At 36.3% G+C, this 12,427-nt stretch overlaps 4 protein-coding genes across 9 annotated transcripts in view; 1 reads left to right on the top strand and 3 right to left on the bottom strand.

The window, feature by feature from the left end:
• Positions 1-12,427, bottom strand: part of LOC118266017 (NADH dehydrogenase [ubiquinone] iron-sulfur protein 5) — a 124,920-nt gene that overhangs the window by 56,310 nt on the left and 56,183 nt on the right. The gene's annotated exons all lie outside the window — the stretch shown is intronic.
• LOC118266429 (inactive selenide, water dikinase-like protein) lies at positions 79-1,774 on the bottom strand. Its single transcript, XM_035579886.2, has one exon. The coding sequence runs from the start codon at positions 1,653-1,655 to the stop codon at positions 450-452; it is 1,206 nt and encodes a 401-aa protein (XP_035435779.1). The 5' UTR covers positions 1,656-1,774; the 3' UTR covers positions 79-449.
• LOC118266427 (dystrophin) lies at positions 2,221-11,079 on the top strand. The gene is made up of 11 exons (XM_035579884.2): positions 2,221-2,409; positions 2,483-2,619; positions 3,140-3,341; positions 3,828-4,059; positions 4,671-4,832; positions 5,967-6,098; positions 6,509-6,762; positions 7,109-7,256; positions 7,577-7,892; positions 8,279-8,488; positions 8,832-11,079. The coding sequence occupies exons 1-11, from the start codon at positions 2,351-2,353 to the stop codon at positions 8,951-8,953; spliced, it is 1,974 nt and encodes a 657-aa protein (XP_035435777.2). The 5' UTR covers positions 2,221-2,350; the 3' UTR covers positions 8,954-11,079.
• Positions 10,022-12,427, bottom strand: part of LOC118266426 (hillarin) — a 62,966-nt gene continuing 60,560 nt past the window's right edge. For all 4 annotated transcript variants that reach the window (XM_050695072.1, XM_035579881.2, XM_035579879.2 and 1 more), the window contains exon 15: positions 10,022-12,204. In XM_050695072.1, the coding sequence (XP_050551029.1) occupies positions 12,068-12,204 (137 nt within the window). In that variant the 3' untranslated portion in view covers positions 10,022-12,067. The remainder of the gene's footprint in view (positions 12,205-12,427) is intronic.

The following is a 12,427-nucleotide window of genomic DNA, read 5'->3' as shown; positions in this document are numbered from 1 at the left end:
TGTTTTGGAAAATTGAATATTGTATTCAGAATAAATAGTCAAGGTTATTAATTTACTGAATTAAAATAAAACTACAAATTGACTGAAAAATAACTTTATTCTAATCATTATACTTATCTCACAAGTTGCAGAAACATTCCACAAGCTGCAAACAAATAGGTTACGTGTACCTAATGGAATTATTCTCTTTTCATTTATGATATCTTATCTAGATTTATAAACACCAAAATAGTCACTAGATTGAGTTTCCTAGAAGCTTTCTTACAACAATTATACCTTAAGTAACTTATCTTACAAGAAAACAGTGGAAATCAAACTCTCAAACTAAAATACTTAAGATCCAAGTTATACATAATAAATTCAAAATAAAATTTTTAAATTTATCCAGTTCTCAAGAATTAATTACTTAGAAAATATAAAATTTGTAATTGTCTGAAACTGAACTTTATTTAATCTTTAGCAGGAACTTCAATGACTCGTGGCTTATCAATGATGCGAGCAGTGCGGTTGCCTTTCTCAACAATTCCTATGATCCATGCCTGGTAGCCTTCTTGCTTCTCAATGTCTTTGCAATATGCTGCAGCTTGTTCACGGGGCAAGCAGATGAGCAGACCACCTGATGTCTCGGGAGCATGCCCTTGCAAAAGTTGGAACATATTGCCACATGCCTTGGCTACTGCTGCCATTTTGGCAATCACTGGTAAGTTATGAATAACAAATGAAACCTCATTCTTCTGATGAGAAGCCAGGTTCTGTGCATGACCTAACAGGCCAAAGCCAGTAACATCTGTGGAACCATGAGCATTGTATTTATGCATTAAACGAGCAGCAATACGATTGAGCCTGCTCATAGAATCCATTGCTCGGTGATAAGCCTTACGAACATCCTCTTCAGACACTACCAACTTGATACGATTCCAGCGTTCAGGTTGATCAAGCCACTGATGAGCATTTACAGCTACTTGGGTACCCAAGGGTTTAGTTAACACAAGTACATCACCCATAACAGCATTATCAGGAACAATATATTCATTGGGTTGGCAGATTGTGGTGGCTACCCCACCAATTGCACACCAAGGGTTAATGACCGTCTGTCCACCAGTGACAGAGGTGCCAGCCTCTAAGGCAGAGTCTTTGAATCCACGCATAATTAGAGGAATCACAACATCACGCTCCTTCTCAGTCATCTTTGTTGACACGCCGAGCAGCATAAGCATATTGTCACATTCCGTAACACCCATCGCGTACAGGTCGCTTAGTACGTTAGCACAAGCGATTTTACCCATCATATAGGGGTCGTCAACCAGAGGGTAGAAGAAGTCGGTGGTTTGGACCAAACAAAGCCCTCCATGTCTGAGTGGCGTTACCGAACAGTCCAAGCCGATACCGATGCGCGGGATCGCCACATGCATAAATTGATCCTCTTGCTGGGAGTAGTCCTGTTGTAACGATTCCACAAGTTTACCAAGAACATCTTGGGGAACTTTGCAGCTTCTTCCTTTCAAGTCAGCAAATCGTGTCAATCGAAAACTAGCTTCTAAATCGTGCGCCACCGGGTCGAATGGCCGACGCAAGGCCAAAGCGTTGGGGTTACCGGTCATCTCTAATTGTGCCGCAGCTAAAGAGTCTTGAGCTACACTTGATTGATAAGACATATTATACGAAACAAAACAATATTATGATTCTAACAAAGGTATTTCGGGTCAAAATGCGGATACCCGACACGCCGCCAAGTGACGCTTGCAAAATGGCGTCTCCGTTACAATTAGAAAATGGTAGAAAAAAATAAATTTGTATTCCCTTTTTTGATTGGCTAGAACACCGCGTAAACAAAACTTGCTCTGCTCCTATTGGCCACAAGAATCGAGGAATTCAGATTTGTCAAAGAAAACAAGCTAATGTCATCGAACTACGTTTCGTTATACGCTAAGTCATAACACTAAAACCGTTTTACTGTTACCAATAAACCAAAATAAGAAAGTAAATACAAATAAAATAATTTTCAACTGTAATGATAATACTTGAAAAAATGTTTTTTAATTGTTGGGATTATATTTGTTTCAAATTAGTTTTCATTTGTGTGTGATTTTGTACCAGTTTTCGCTTTAAAGTCCATTACAGTATATAGCCAATAGAAATTATGCTTTAATATTCTTTGACCAATAAGAATATAGGTTCAGTAGAAGCACCGTGCTGATTCGCCTAAATACTTGACCTTTTAAAACTTTTATCTCTATGAGAATTATTTTATTTTTTGAATATTATACGACGGTTGAGTAATAAATATTTTGCTGTTTCAGCTCTAATGTTTTGATTTAAAATAATGGAATTGTGAAATAAAATAGTCAACATGTCGTTAACACAGTGGAAAAAAGTAGAAAATGAGGCCGGGTATCCGTGTTATATCGAGTACGTAAAACTTTCACACCTCGAGTGCTTATTTCGTCTTCAAGTTGGAACTTTAAAAGTTTTTTGTTTTTAGTGAGGTGTCTGCTAAACAACAATATGATCATCCTGAGTTTCGGAAGATTATGGAGTCCCTTGAAGAATATGACGGGATCAAATATAACGCTTATCGTGTTGCATTCAAGATATACGCTTTACAAAAACACCTGAGAGGTAGGTGCAAGTGCTACCTGTTGACATTATTCTTACCATTTATGGTGATATATCGGATTTCAGATAGAATTTACTGTTGCCGACTATCTACTATTTATTAGAAATGTTCTATCTTCAATAATGTTGAATTCTTATTAATGATAAAGTATCTGGTTGCGTAAAGTTAATTAAAAACTAGTTATACGTAAACTACGACTAGAATGTTTCGAAACTCGGCACCAAAGTTCAACAAAGACGTTTGTCAAAGAATTTCCTTAGTATAACTATAGATTTACTCATGCCACTAGTAAAATAGTATTACGAGAGTACTAAAACAATAAATCTGATCATAAGAGAACATAATTATGCTTTGTTTTTGGCCTAGATTATGACCGAAACATTCGTCTTACTGGAATAAAAGTACCTTATGTCTAAAAGTCTGACTATCATCTATCACTATGCTTAATTTCATCTAAATCTATCCAGTAGTTTTTGAGCATTAAACTATACAAACTTTCAAGAAAATACACTTTGTTTCCAGTGCCTCCTCTTCGGATCAGTTCAGGAGTATTTGCTAGGCACCAGCTCAGCCTATCAGAAAGCAGCTTATCTTTAGACACAGTAGAGCTGGAGTCTGTCCTGGCCGACATTTACTTTGCAGCAGAAAAAGAAGGTTTATTCACAGGAGATATAGATTTAGCTGTGGACCTGTTGATCAACCTGTTACTCAATATTTATGATAGGTGAGTTTCATACATGGCATTGGGTGTAAGGATTTGTTTCAGATATTATACGATAATTATAGTGTATGTGTAATGTTAAAAATAGTGTGATTTTCTCGAAAAACTTATTTCATAGAATGTTATTCCTAATGTGACCTACTAGATTAGGCAACATCTGCTGTAACTTAGGTACTTGAACTTTCACATGTCACGCCTTTTACCCCTGGAATTGTAGCCAGAGTATATGGCAATTATGGCACCTCCTATTAAATCATCTAACACAAATGATGAACAGTGGGTGTATGTTGTAATGGGACCTTTGCCTACCCCTTCAGGGATAAAAGGCGCGATGTTGCTGTAATTACTTGAACTTTCAATAATACTTTTTTGCAATCCAGTTTGAACCCGATACCTCATCCTTCAAGATGCTCAAAAGAATCCTGTCCTCATTTCATGAATACTCATCTTCATTTAATTTTCGTGACTTAACTACCATTAATTTTACAGTGAAAGAAAAGAACCAGTGCGAGTTCTAGCAGCAAAGACTTTACTTATAATTTTGAGTGAAGAGTCAGCTGCAGACAAATGGGGAGCTCTGGCCAACTGTTGTATGGACCATAACGGGTGTGTGTCGCCCAAGAGACTAGCCGCTTTGTTAGCACATGTGACAGCATTGTCTGCATACCTTGGAGTTGTTTGTGATCATGCCCAAGCTGATGTGGAGGCTTGTTTTGACAAGGTATGTGATGGTGATGTGTCATTAAATATATTTTTTTAATTGCGTAGTAGTAGACAGATCACCTGATTTAAGTAATCGCCGCTGCCTATGGATACCCGAAACACCAGAGGAGTTATAAGTGCGTTGTTTCACGTTGGCTTTCTGAGAGGCTGTGGTAACTCTCACATTTAAAGGGAATTTAATTTTGAACTGTCTATTATTCTGTTGTAGATGAGAAATTACGATCGTATGAATATCGAAATGCGATTTTTTTTATTAAAAAGTCGTGAGTCTATTCAAGTGTCTTAATAAGTTATCAGCCAAAAGGTTATTGGTCTGAATTATAACGAAAACTGTAATTTAATCAAAATTGTTTATGTTTACTTCCCAGGCTGATAACATTTAACGGTTAAAAGTTTAAGTACACATACTTAACTACACTGCTTCGTCAGTTGCTAGTATGTTTGTCAAGCAAAAAAACAAGTTCCTTCTGTTTTTGTTTGATTTCCTAGGTGAGGCAACATCGTTTTCTAAAACCCCAATCACATGGGAATTAATAACTAGTAAAAAATCTACATTGTTTATCGTGAAGTTATATTATAGCTGTTTTAATGTAGCTGAACTTATTTCAGAGTGCCGGCATGCTCGGCGTGAGTGCTCGAGCAGTGTCGGAGTGGGGCGTGCAGAGCTGCAGTAGTGCGCGCTGGCTCCCCGTAGTGCAGCGTGTCGTGGCCAGCAGGAACAGTGCCAATGTTACCGCCACATGCGCTCATTGTTCGCAACCTCTTATACAGGTCAGTAAGCTCTTATAGTACTTCTTCTTCTTAAACTACTTGATAGTAGTCCCATATTATCGGGCAGTTGCAGCTATCGCTAAGCTAGCTGTAGCTATCGAGCACCGGCAGCTTATCGGGCGGTAGACACACATTTCATGCGATGCGCCTGGCGGCAACCGCGTCACTAGCCTCGTACAGTACGGTGGGATCTCGCGCCTAAAAGAAATGCGTATTGACTTTTGCTTTCCAGTTTATAACAACAATAATAACAGTGTTTAAAAAGCATTGTTTAATTTAATATGCTTTTGTGGTTTACAAATTATAAGACTGGTTCATACACTAAAAGGAATAGCTTACAACTACTACAGTTAAGAGACACACTAGTGAGAATAAACAACATTCAAAATTCGCATCGTAACAGTCACAATAGGTAGTCTATAGAGTATGTGGGTGGGTCTCAAGAGAAAAAAAAACGAAAAGAAAAACTGAAAGTACCTCAATTGCTACCTGCAACCCACTTGTTATTCACCTGACATCGTCTACCTGTTATTGTTTACTTCTTGCGGTTTTTATCTCGACATGCGCAGGCGCCGATGCTCGTACATTTTACGCACTTTCAATTTTGTCGTCGAACAATGAAGACGTGTGTAACGGGATGTAGTCTGCTATTGTATGCTACTGTTTGCAGTACGTATTAGTATGTTAATTACGTATTGTTAAAAATAACGGAAAAGTTTGTGAAGAAAATAATCTTGTAAAATTAATTACCTATTTTGTGAATATGAATAAAATTAAACAGTTTTTTAAACTTCGTTGTTGTTTTTGGGCGAAGGCAGATTTCGCGGTGGCGGGATACTACTAATAATGATTCTAACCGAGAGATTGTATTATTTTTGTGAAACAACGGGCATAGTACTTTCTATTTACGGTGATCATTTCTGATTGCACCCTAGATAGGCATATCGAAATTCTGGTGTATCATTTTTTTTTATTATAATTAGTTCTCCACGGACTTTGGTCCGTGCCCATGCCATACATTTTTGGAGGAGTCAGTCAGTTACATTCTGGAGTAGCATTTGAGACTACATAATCGACAGAAAGTCACTATCTAAAGTATTATTTGCAATTAAAATAATTAATATTAAATTACAGGTGCTAAAATTCAAGTGCAGTAAATGCAGTGACATCTACTTCTGTGAGAAGTGCTATTTGTATGACAAGGACCTGACCACCGTCAGTGGACATAAGAAGACTCATCTTGTACATGAGATCATGGATGGACAGGTAAGCAGTTAAAATTCACATGTTTTTAATGTTATTCTCTGTTTATGTTAAACGCCATACAAACAAGACATCATTTCTACTCTTCCCATGGCATCCTAAGGGACTGAATATTTGATAGAGATCAGCTAGTAAACAAAACTTTCTTTTTCATGTCAGCTGTCTAGAACCTTTTCCTAAGTCTTAATATACTCTGCTGAGACCGCATGAAAATCGGTTCAGCTAAACGAAACATAATACAGGTCAAACTGAGAGAACCCTTTTTTAAGTTGGTTAAAAAGTAGGCTGTCCACAAGTAACCGCAGTCAGTGTGCCATGGTTGAGATGTTAAGCTAAAAATAGAAAAGCACCTTTATTTCATATCACCACATTTTTACACCTATACTAATTAACCAATATTTCCTTTTGCACAGACGAAAACATCAGAATGTATAAACTTCATAAAGGGTATGAAGAGACTATTCTTCTGTACTAAAACAAAGAAGAAAGGGCCTAAGAAGGGTTCTAAGAAGAATGTAGACAATGTGGACAGTGGTACTGTGAGAAGAAGGAGAGATGGCAAGCCTGTGATATTCACGTCCACAGTGGGCAAGGCATCAGGCAACAGTGCCAATAACCCCGCCAATGTACTCAATGATATTATAACGCAGTTGGAAACGCAGCACAAGTGAGTTGTTTCTTTTTTTATGTTATAAGCTGATGAACCACCTTACGGATCACCTGATGGTAAGCAATTACCGTCGCCCATGAACACCTGAAACACTAGAGGCGTTACAAGTGCGTTACGGGCTTTTTGAAGGAATTTAAGGGTTGTTGGGGAATCGGGGATTGGGAACGGGGTATTTGGGCCTGCGGCAACCTCACTCACACAATGAAACACTATGCAAGTGTTATTTTACGTCAGTGTACTGTCTGTCAGGCCGTGGTATGTGGTAAGCACATATTAAACAACATAGTATATAACACCAAATTTTCGCTTTTGTCACCATCTTACAAATTCTAACTTGTTGTAGATCCCTCCAAGAGCTGTCGAGCAGGCTTGACAGGTTGTATGGGACTGAGGCTGATGCCAAGAACAATGACAATGATGAGCTGCGGACTAAAGTGGAGGCGCACTGGGCTCACATGTCCACACAGATTAGCAGACTGAAGGCTTTGAAGGTATATACCTAGTTCAAGGACAATTTAAGTAATAGTAATTTAGTTGTTTGCGGAATTTAATAATGCTATACTGCAATTTTATCATCTTCTTGAGTTACATATAATTTTCTTTAACGGCTGATTCTCGCATTACGATATACCTACGAGGTGACTCAACGAGTTTCAAGCCATGTTAGGGGCTCATATTAATGAACAACATTGTGCGACATACAACTTGTTATTCAAGTTTGCGCAGTAGTTTTTAAAAAAATATTTCAGTTTTAGTGTTGTCTATTTTTTTTTACTAAGTAATTCTATATATACTTATTTTATAATTCCAGGAAAACCTATCATCAAGCCAAACGATAATAGTATCAGAAAACGCTCCGAAAACCGACAAAATCGAACGACCGCAAGCATTTGACCTATTCAGTCCAATACCAGTACTGGAAAACGAGAAACAGTCAAAAGTCACAGACATTAAAAGCCAGCCGCGGGTACTAAGTCTGGATTCTGGAAACTTCTCTGTGGTTTCTAAGCCAGAGAGTCAGAATTTGCTGACCATGTCCGGAGATGCTCTGAAGCCTGTAGTCGTGCATGCGACCTCCGACAGCATATCCACTGTGTCTATGAATGATATCAGCAATTGGTATAATGGTGAGTACCTGCTTAATCACACTAATATAATTCATTAGTACAAAACAGTATAGTTATATGGGTATTAACACAATTTTTTGTTCTGTTTCTGCTTGGGATCTCAGCAAGTGGCCAGTGGAATCTGGTTGAAAAGTGTCCAGTGGAACCTGGTCGAAGCGATATGCTAGCAGTAAAAGCCTTTCTAAATATTTGGATCAATATTTCTATTTGTCATCCACACCAAACTCGATAGACGACCTGTGTACCCTGAGTACAAGTTTGCTTTACGTTTAAAGTATTGGTCAGCTCAAATAAACCAACCAATCAGATTGCAGTGAATCGTTGTATGTAGGTCACCTCTATCTAAAAACGTGTTTATGTAATCACATCCGAAATTATTTTTCCAGAAACGGAATCAATACCCGATAAAAGAGCGCGTAGCAAGGCTCGCCTAGCAGACACGACGAACCAGTCTCTATCGGCTGCCGAGCAGAAGTTCGCGGCCGACATACGACATGTGGAGGACAGTAACGATAAGATGAAGGAACTCAATGCCGACCTAGACACGGTACTCGATAGACTGCAGCAAATATTGACTAATAATTTTGCTATGGATGGTAAGTTAACCGTTTTATTATAATACCGCAGCCTATTTCGTGCAGTTTCCCTGTTGTTCAGCTCTTAATGGTCGTAGCGCGATATTTTTTTAGCCTACAGCCGTAATGAACTGTTTCCAGCCCTAAAGAATTATGAAATTTTACCTAACAGTTCCGGAAATTAGCGCATTTAAACAAACCAAGTTTCAGCTTTATTTTATTAGTATGTATAGAACATTTTGCTCTGAATCTATGTTCATTTTACACTCATTCTTATTAAGAACTTGCATGTTTAAACTACCTGTGTTACATTTGATAAAACAAATTAATTACTAGTTTCTAATATTGGTATGTCTGTTTTCAGACTCATGCTTTGACAATACTCAACTGCGGGAGACGGCGAACGAAATGGAAGGTTTACTTGGCACTTTAATACGAGGCGTGGAGCAGAGAGCCACACTGAACGCTACGAAAGGACTGGTATAAGATATAGTAATATACAAAGTTATCAACATGCTATGTATGTATGTAATTTTATAGTGAGATATTGAAAAAATATAGCGTCATTTATGCTGCTGAAAGTGAGTGAACAAGTTATTGTAGAAAATTGATTTGATATTGCCAATTTAGCTCATTGGTACTTTTGAAAATATTAATGAATTTTAAAATTTTGATCCTTGACTCTAGTGCAGATTATAAATGAATCCAAGTACGATGATCCTACTCGCTTTGAGCAGTGGAAATAGCGCAAGTATAAATTGAATTAGCGCAATAGCGCACTATTTTGCGCAATAGCGCATTATTTTGCGCAAGCTGCGGTTAATGCACTGTTTTAAAAGGAATTGAATTGCACTGTTTTATTTTGACTATTTTTATGTTTAGTTGTTCCCTAAACATGCCTAAGTTATGACCTACAACAATAATTTGTACAAGATCAAGTTTTTCCTGCTACCTATTCTGGCTCTTATGTAAAAGAGATATGACCTATTTTGCAATAGCAATAAGGACTAGTTGACATGTTCATTACACTATTTGAATTATTCTTTGACAAATTAAAAGGTTGCTACTTGATACCTTATAATTATGTAAACAATGCAGGCCATATACGACTCTAATATTATAGGAATAATTATTATTATCGAAAATTGTGTTCATTGCTAAAGTAAGATTCGCAAGCTATGATATAATTGGTTGTTAGTTTATGTATAAAAAAGAATCTCATTTATGAATCTCAGTGCCTTGGAATTGTCATATTTTAGTTGTATTTAATATAAACTATTGGATACCTATTACCTACCTAAAAAGACTTATGAAACAGTTCCTCTGTCACGCAAATCTCAATCTTATGACCATCCATTTAATTGAATCTCATGTTTAATAATGAAATTATTTATAAGGTTTAATGTCTAACAAATATATATGTTACATTTACCCCCAGTTAACTTGGTATGTTATTTAATTTTAAGATAATTCAGCCGTCCTTAATTATTTAATAAATTTTGGTGCTCAATTTATGAACTATTTTAGGAATCCCGTATAAAATAAAAATGCATATTAGAAAAGTAACATGCCATATATTTTATAAAAAATTTACATACATTTTCGTGTTTATTAAATAGAAAAAAATAATAATATTGTCATATAAATTAAACGTAATGTTAAAACTATTCTAGGATTAAGTAATAATAATAATAAATTGCTACATTTCATTTTGTGCGTTTAACAGGTAAATAAAAAATATATTAATAAAATAGAGCAATCTATTTATAATTCTCATTACAAGTAAGCGTATATCACTGTCTTAGAATAAAGAGAAACATTGCAGACTGATAGACGAGACCACACTTTGAAAATATTGAGCAATTAATTTAAAAAGTTGCATAAAACCTTTTTGCAGCCTGTCAAAAAAGGCGCCAATGTATTGGCCAATAAAAACAAATGTCAATTTCTGAACGAACTTGTAAGGTACTTGTTCACAGGCCCGCATCGTACGCATCCCACGCAAGGAATTATTGTTTGTCTTGTATAGAAAGTCATACAACTGCGTCCACTGATCCGCATCATACGGACCGCAACATCAGCAATGCTTACATGCGATGCGTACTGATGACGTCATTTAGAATGCGTACGATGCTTGTGATGCGGGCTTGCGGACCGCTTACCTTTATAAATGTCATTTTCAATGCTCATTCTAAGTTTAAATCTCGCGCCATTCTTTTATTATGGGACAGGGAAGGAATGTAAAGCAAATGAACTAGCTTCTATGGGAATATTCACGTTTCACACACGCACTGTTAACTCAAAACTTAAAGAAATAGTGATATTTATGTTAGCCATTATGTAAAAAAAGGTATGACAATGACATTACAATCTGCCGTCGCAGATAACGTGCATACTAAAACTAAACGCTCAAATCTTTATACAAATTATTCGTAATATAATTAAAAAAAGTACAAAAAAGCAATTAAATTGCTCCGGCACAACCTTATTACGTACTTAAAATTAATTAAATTCAATTTATATCGAATCATTTACAATTATAAGTTTATGTATAAATGTTAGCGTATTCTATAGTAATTATAATTATAATATAATAAATGTTTTACGTGTCAGCATAAGTATTTTATTTCTATTCTATTACGTATATCTACATTTGGGTAAAAAATCGTATAAAATAGCTTAAAAGTAATAAAGGTTTTTCGTCCACAACCTTTTTTCTTAAAGGTGTTTACGTAAACATACAGGTTGTATAGCTCCGTCCCTCAGTACCGGTACAGGTTGGCCGGTACAGATAGGTAAAAGGTTTACCTATAAAAACGACTCATGTTTTAATAAATCCCCGTACCGACTCGTCCGTACCGGCAACCTGTTTCCTTTTGTAACCACCCTTTTTGAGTATAATAATTGACAATGTAGGAAGTTCAAAATTGTTATAATAATGTTTAATAAAACATGGAAGACAATTGGACGGTAGCCATATTGTTGTAAAGTTTTTAATATTAAATAACATGTTATTCATTATTATATCGGTAAAATTATGACTAATAATATCTAGTTATTATTATATTTTATTATTGCAGTAATATCGTAATAATATCCGGCATCAATGGTTGTGACAATCGTAGGTTTACGAACTAGTGATGTATTGTGTTTATAGAACACAAAAATAAAATATGCGATTACCTGGTTTGACCTCTTTTAAGTTTTTGGATCGCCATTCTCAGTCATTTAATGGTTACTTAACCCAATCCATAGAAATTGTTTTCTATACAAAATCTTTACTAGGAAATAATTTAAGTTATCATTAAATGTCTCTGAGTGCGGCAGTCAGTGGCCTAATTCATTTAATAATTTATATTGCAAACTAGCTGCTTCCCTGGCTTTGCACAGGTACTATTCCAATCTAAACTTTAACACAACAACAAATACATCAAAACAGGCATTATCCAATTTGATACAGTCGGCAAATTCATATTATTTATTTTCATAAGAAACGAGTCGCTATTTCAGATGCGAAAAGTAAAAAAAATCCAGTTTGTGATGATAACGCAAATTCCTACTTAAACACTTAAAACATAAAGTATATTATTGAATAACTCGTTAGTTCCTCTTGCTGCTGTTGATGAGGTATTTGCAGCAGTGTGTGAGGAGGTGCTTCTCTTTCTCCGTGGAACCGTTTTGGTGGATAGCTGTGGGACCGCCGCGCTCTCGCGTGTAGATGTCCAGACCGTATTGACCTGGGGAGACAGAAGGTTAAGTATTTGGTATTTTATTTTACCTTTGAGCTCTGGAGCTGTTGCATAATATTGCCAATGGCAGATATAACTGCAACTGTTGACGCGTGTCGGCGTTGGTAACATACCGCTCGTGAGTAAGAGCTTTTACGTCTGTGAGGGTCTGTGAGTTTGGATATTTGAGAGAATTTTACATAATCTCAAGTGAGACACGCAAGTATACGCT

Source organism: Spodoptera frugiperda, chromosome 7 (genome assembly GCF_023101765.2).
Source record: "Spodoptera frugiperda isolate SF20-4 chromosome 7, AGI-APGP_CSIRO_Sfru_2.0, whole genome shotgun sequence".
NCBI classification, from domain to species: domain Eukaryota; kingdom Metazoa; phylum Arthropoda; class Insecta; order Lepidoptera; family Noctuidae; genus Spodoptera; species Spodoptera frugiperda.
Note: the sequence above shows the minus strand (reverse complement) of the source record. Positions and strands in the feature narration are given on the sequence as shown.

Bases quoted from the DNA above. Each gene is read 5' to 3' on its own strand.
- LOC118266429 (XM_035579886.2), bottom strand. From the start codon at position 1,655: ATGTCTTATCAATCAAGTGTAGCTCAAGACTCTTTAGCTGCGGCACAA.
- LOC118266427 (XM_035579884.2), top strand. From the start codon at position 2,351: ATGTCGTTAACACAGTGGAAAAAAGTAGAAAATGAGGCCGGGTATCCG. The intron at 3,342-3,827 runs GTGAGTTTCATA...TTAATTTTACAG, and splicing joins TTACTCAATATTTATGATAG to TGAAAGAAAAGAACCAGTGC. The intron at 4,060-4,670 runs GTATGTGATGGT...AACTTATTTCAG, and splicing joins TGGAGGCTTGTTTTGACAAG to AGTGCCGGCATGCTCGGCGT.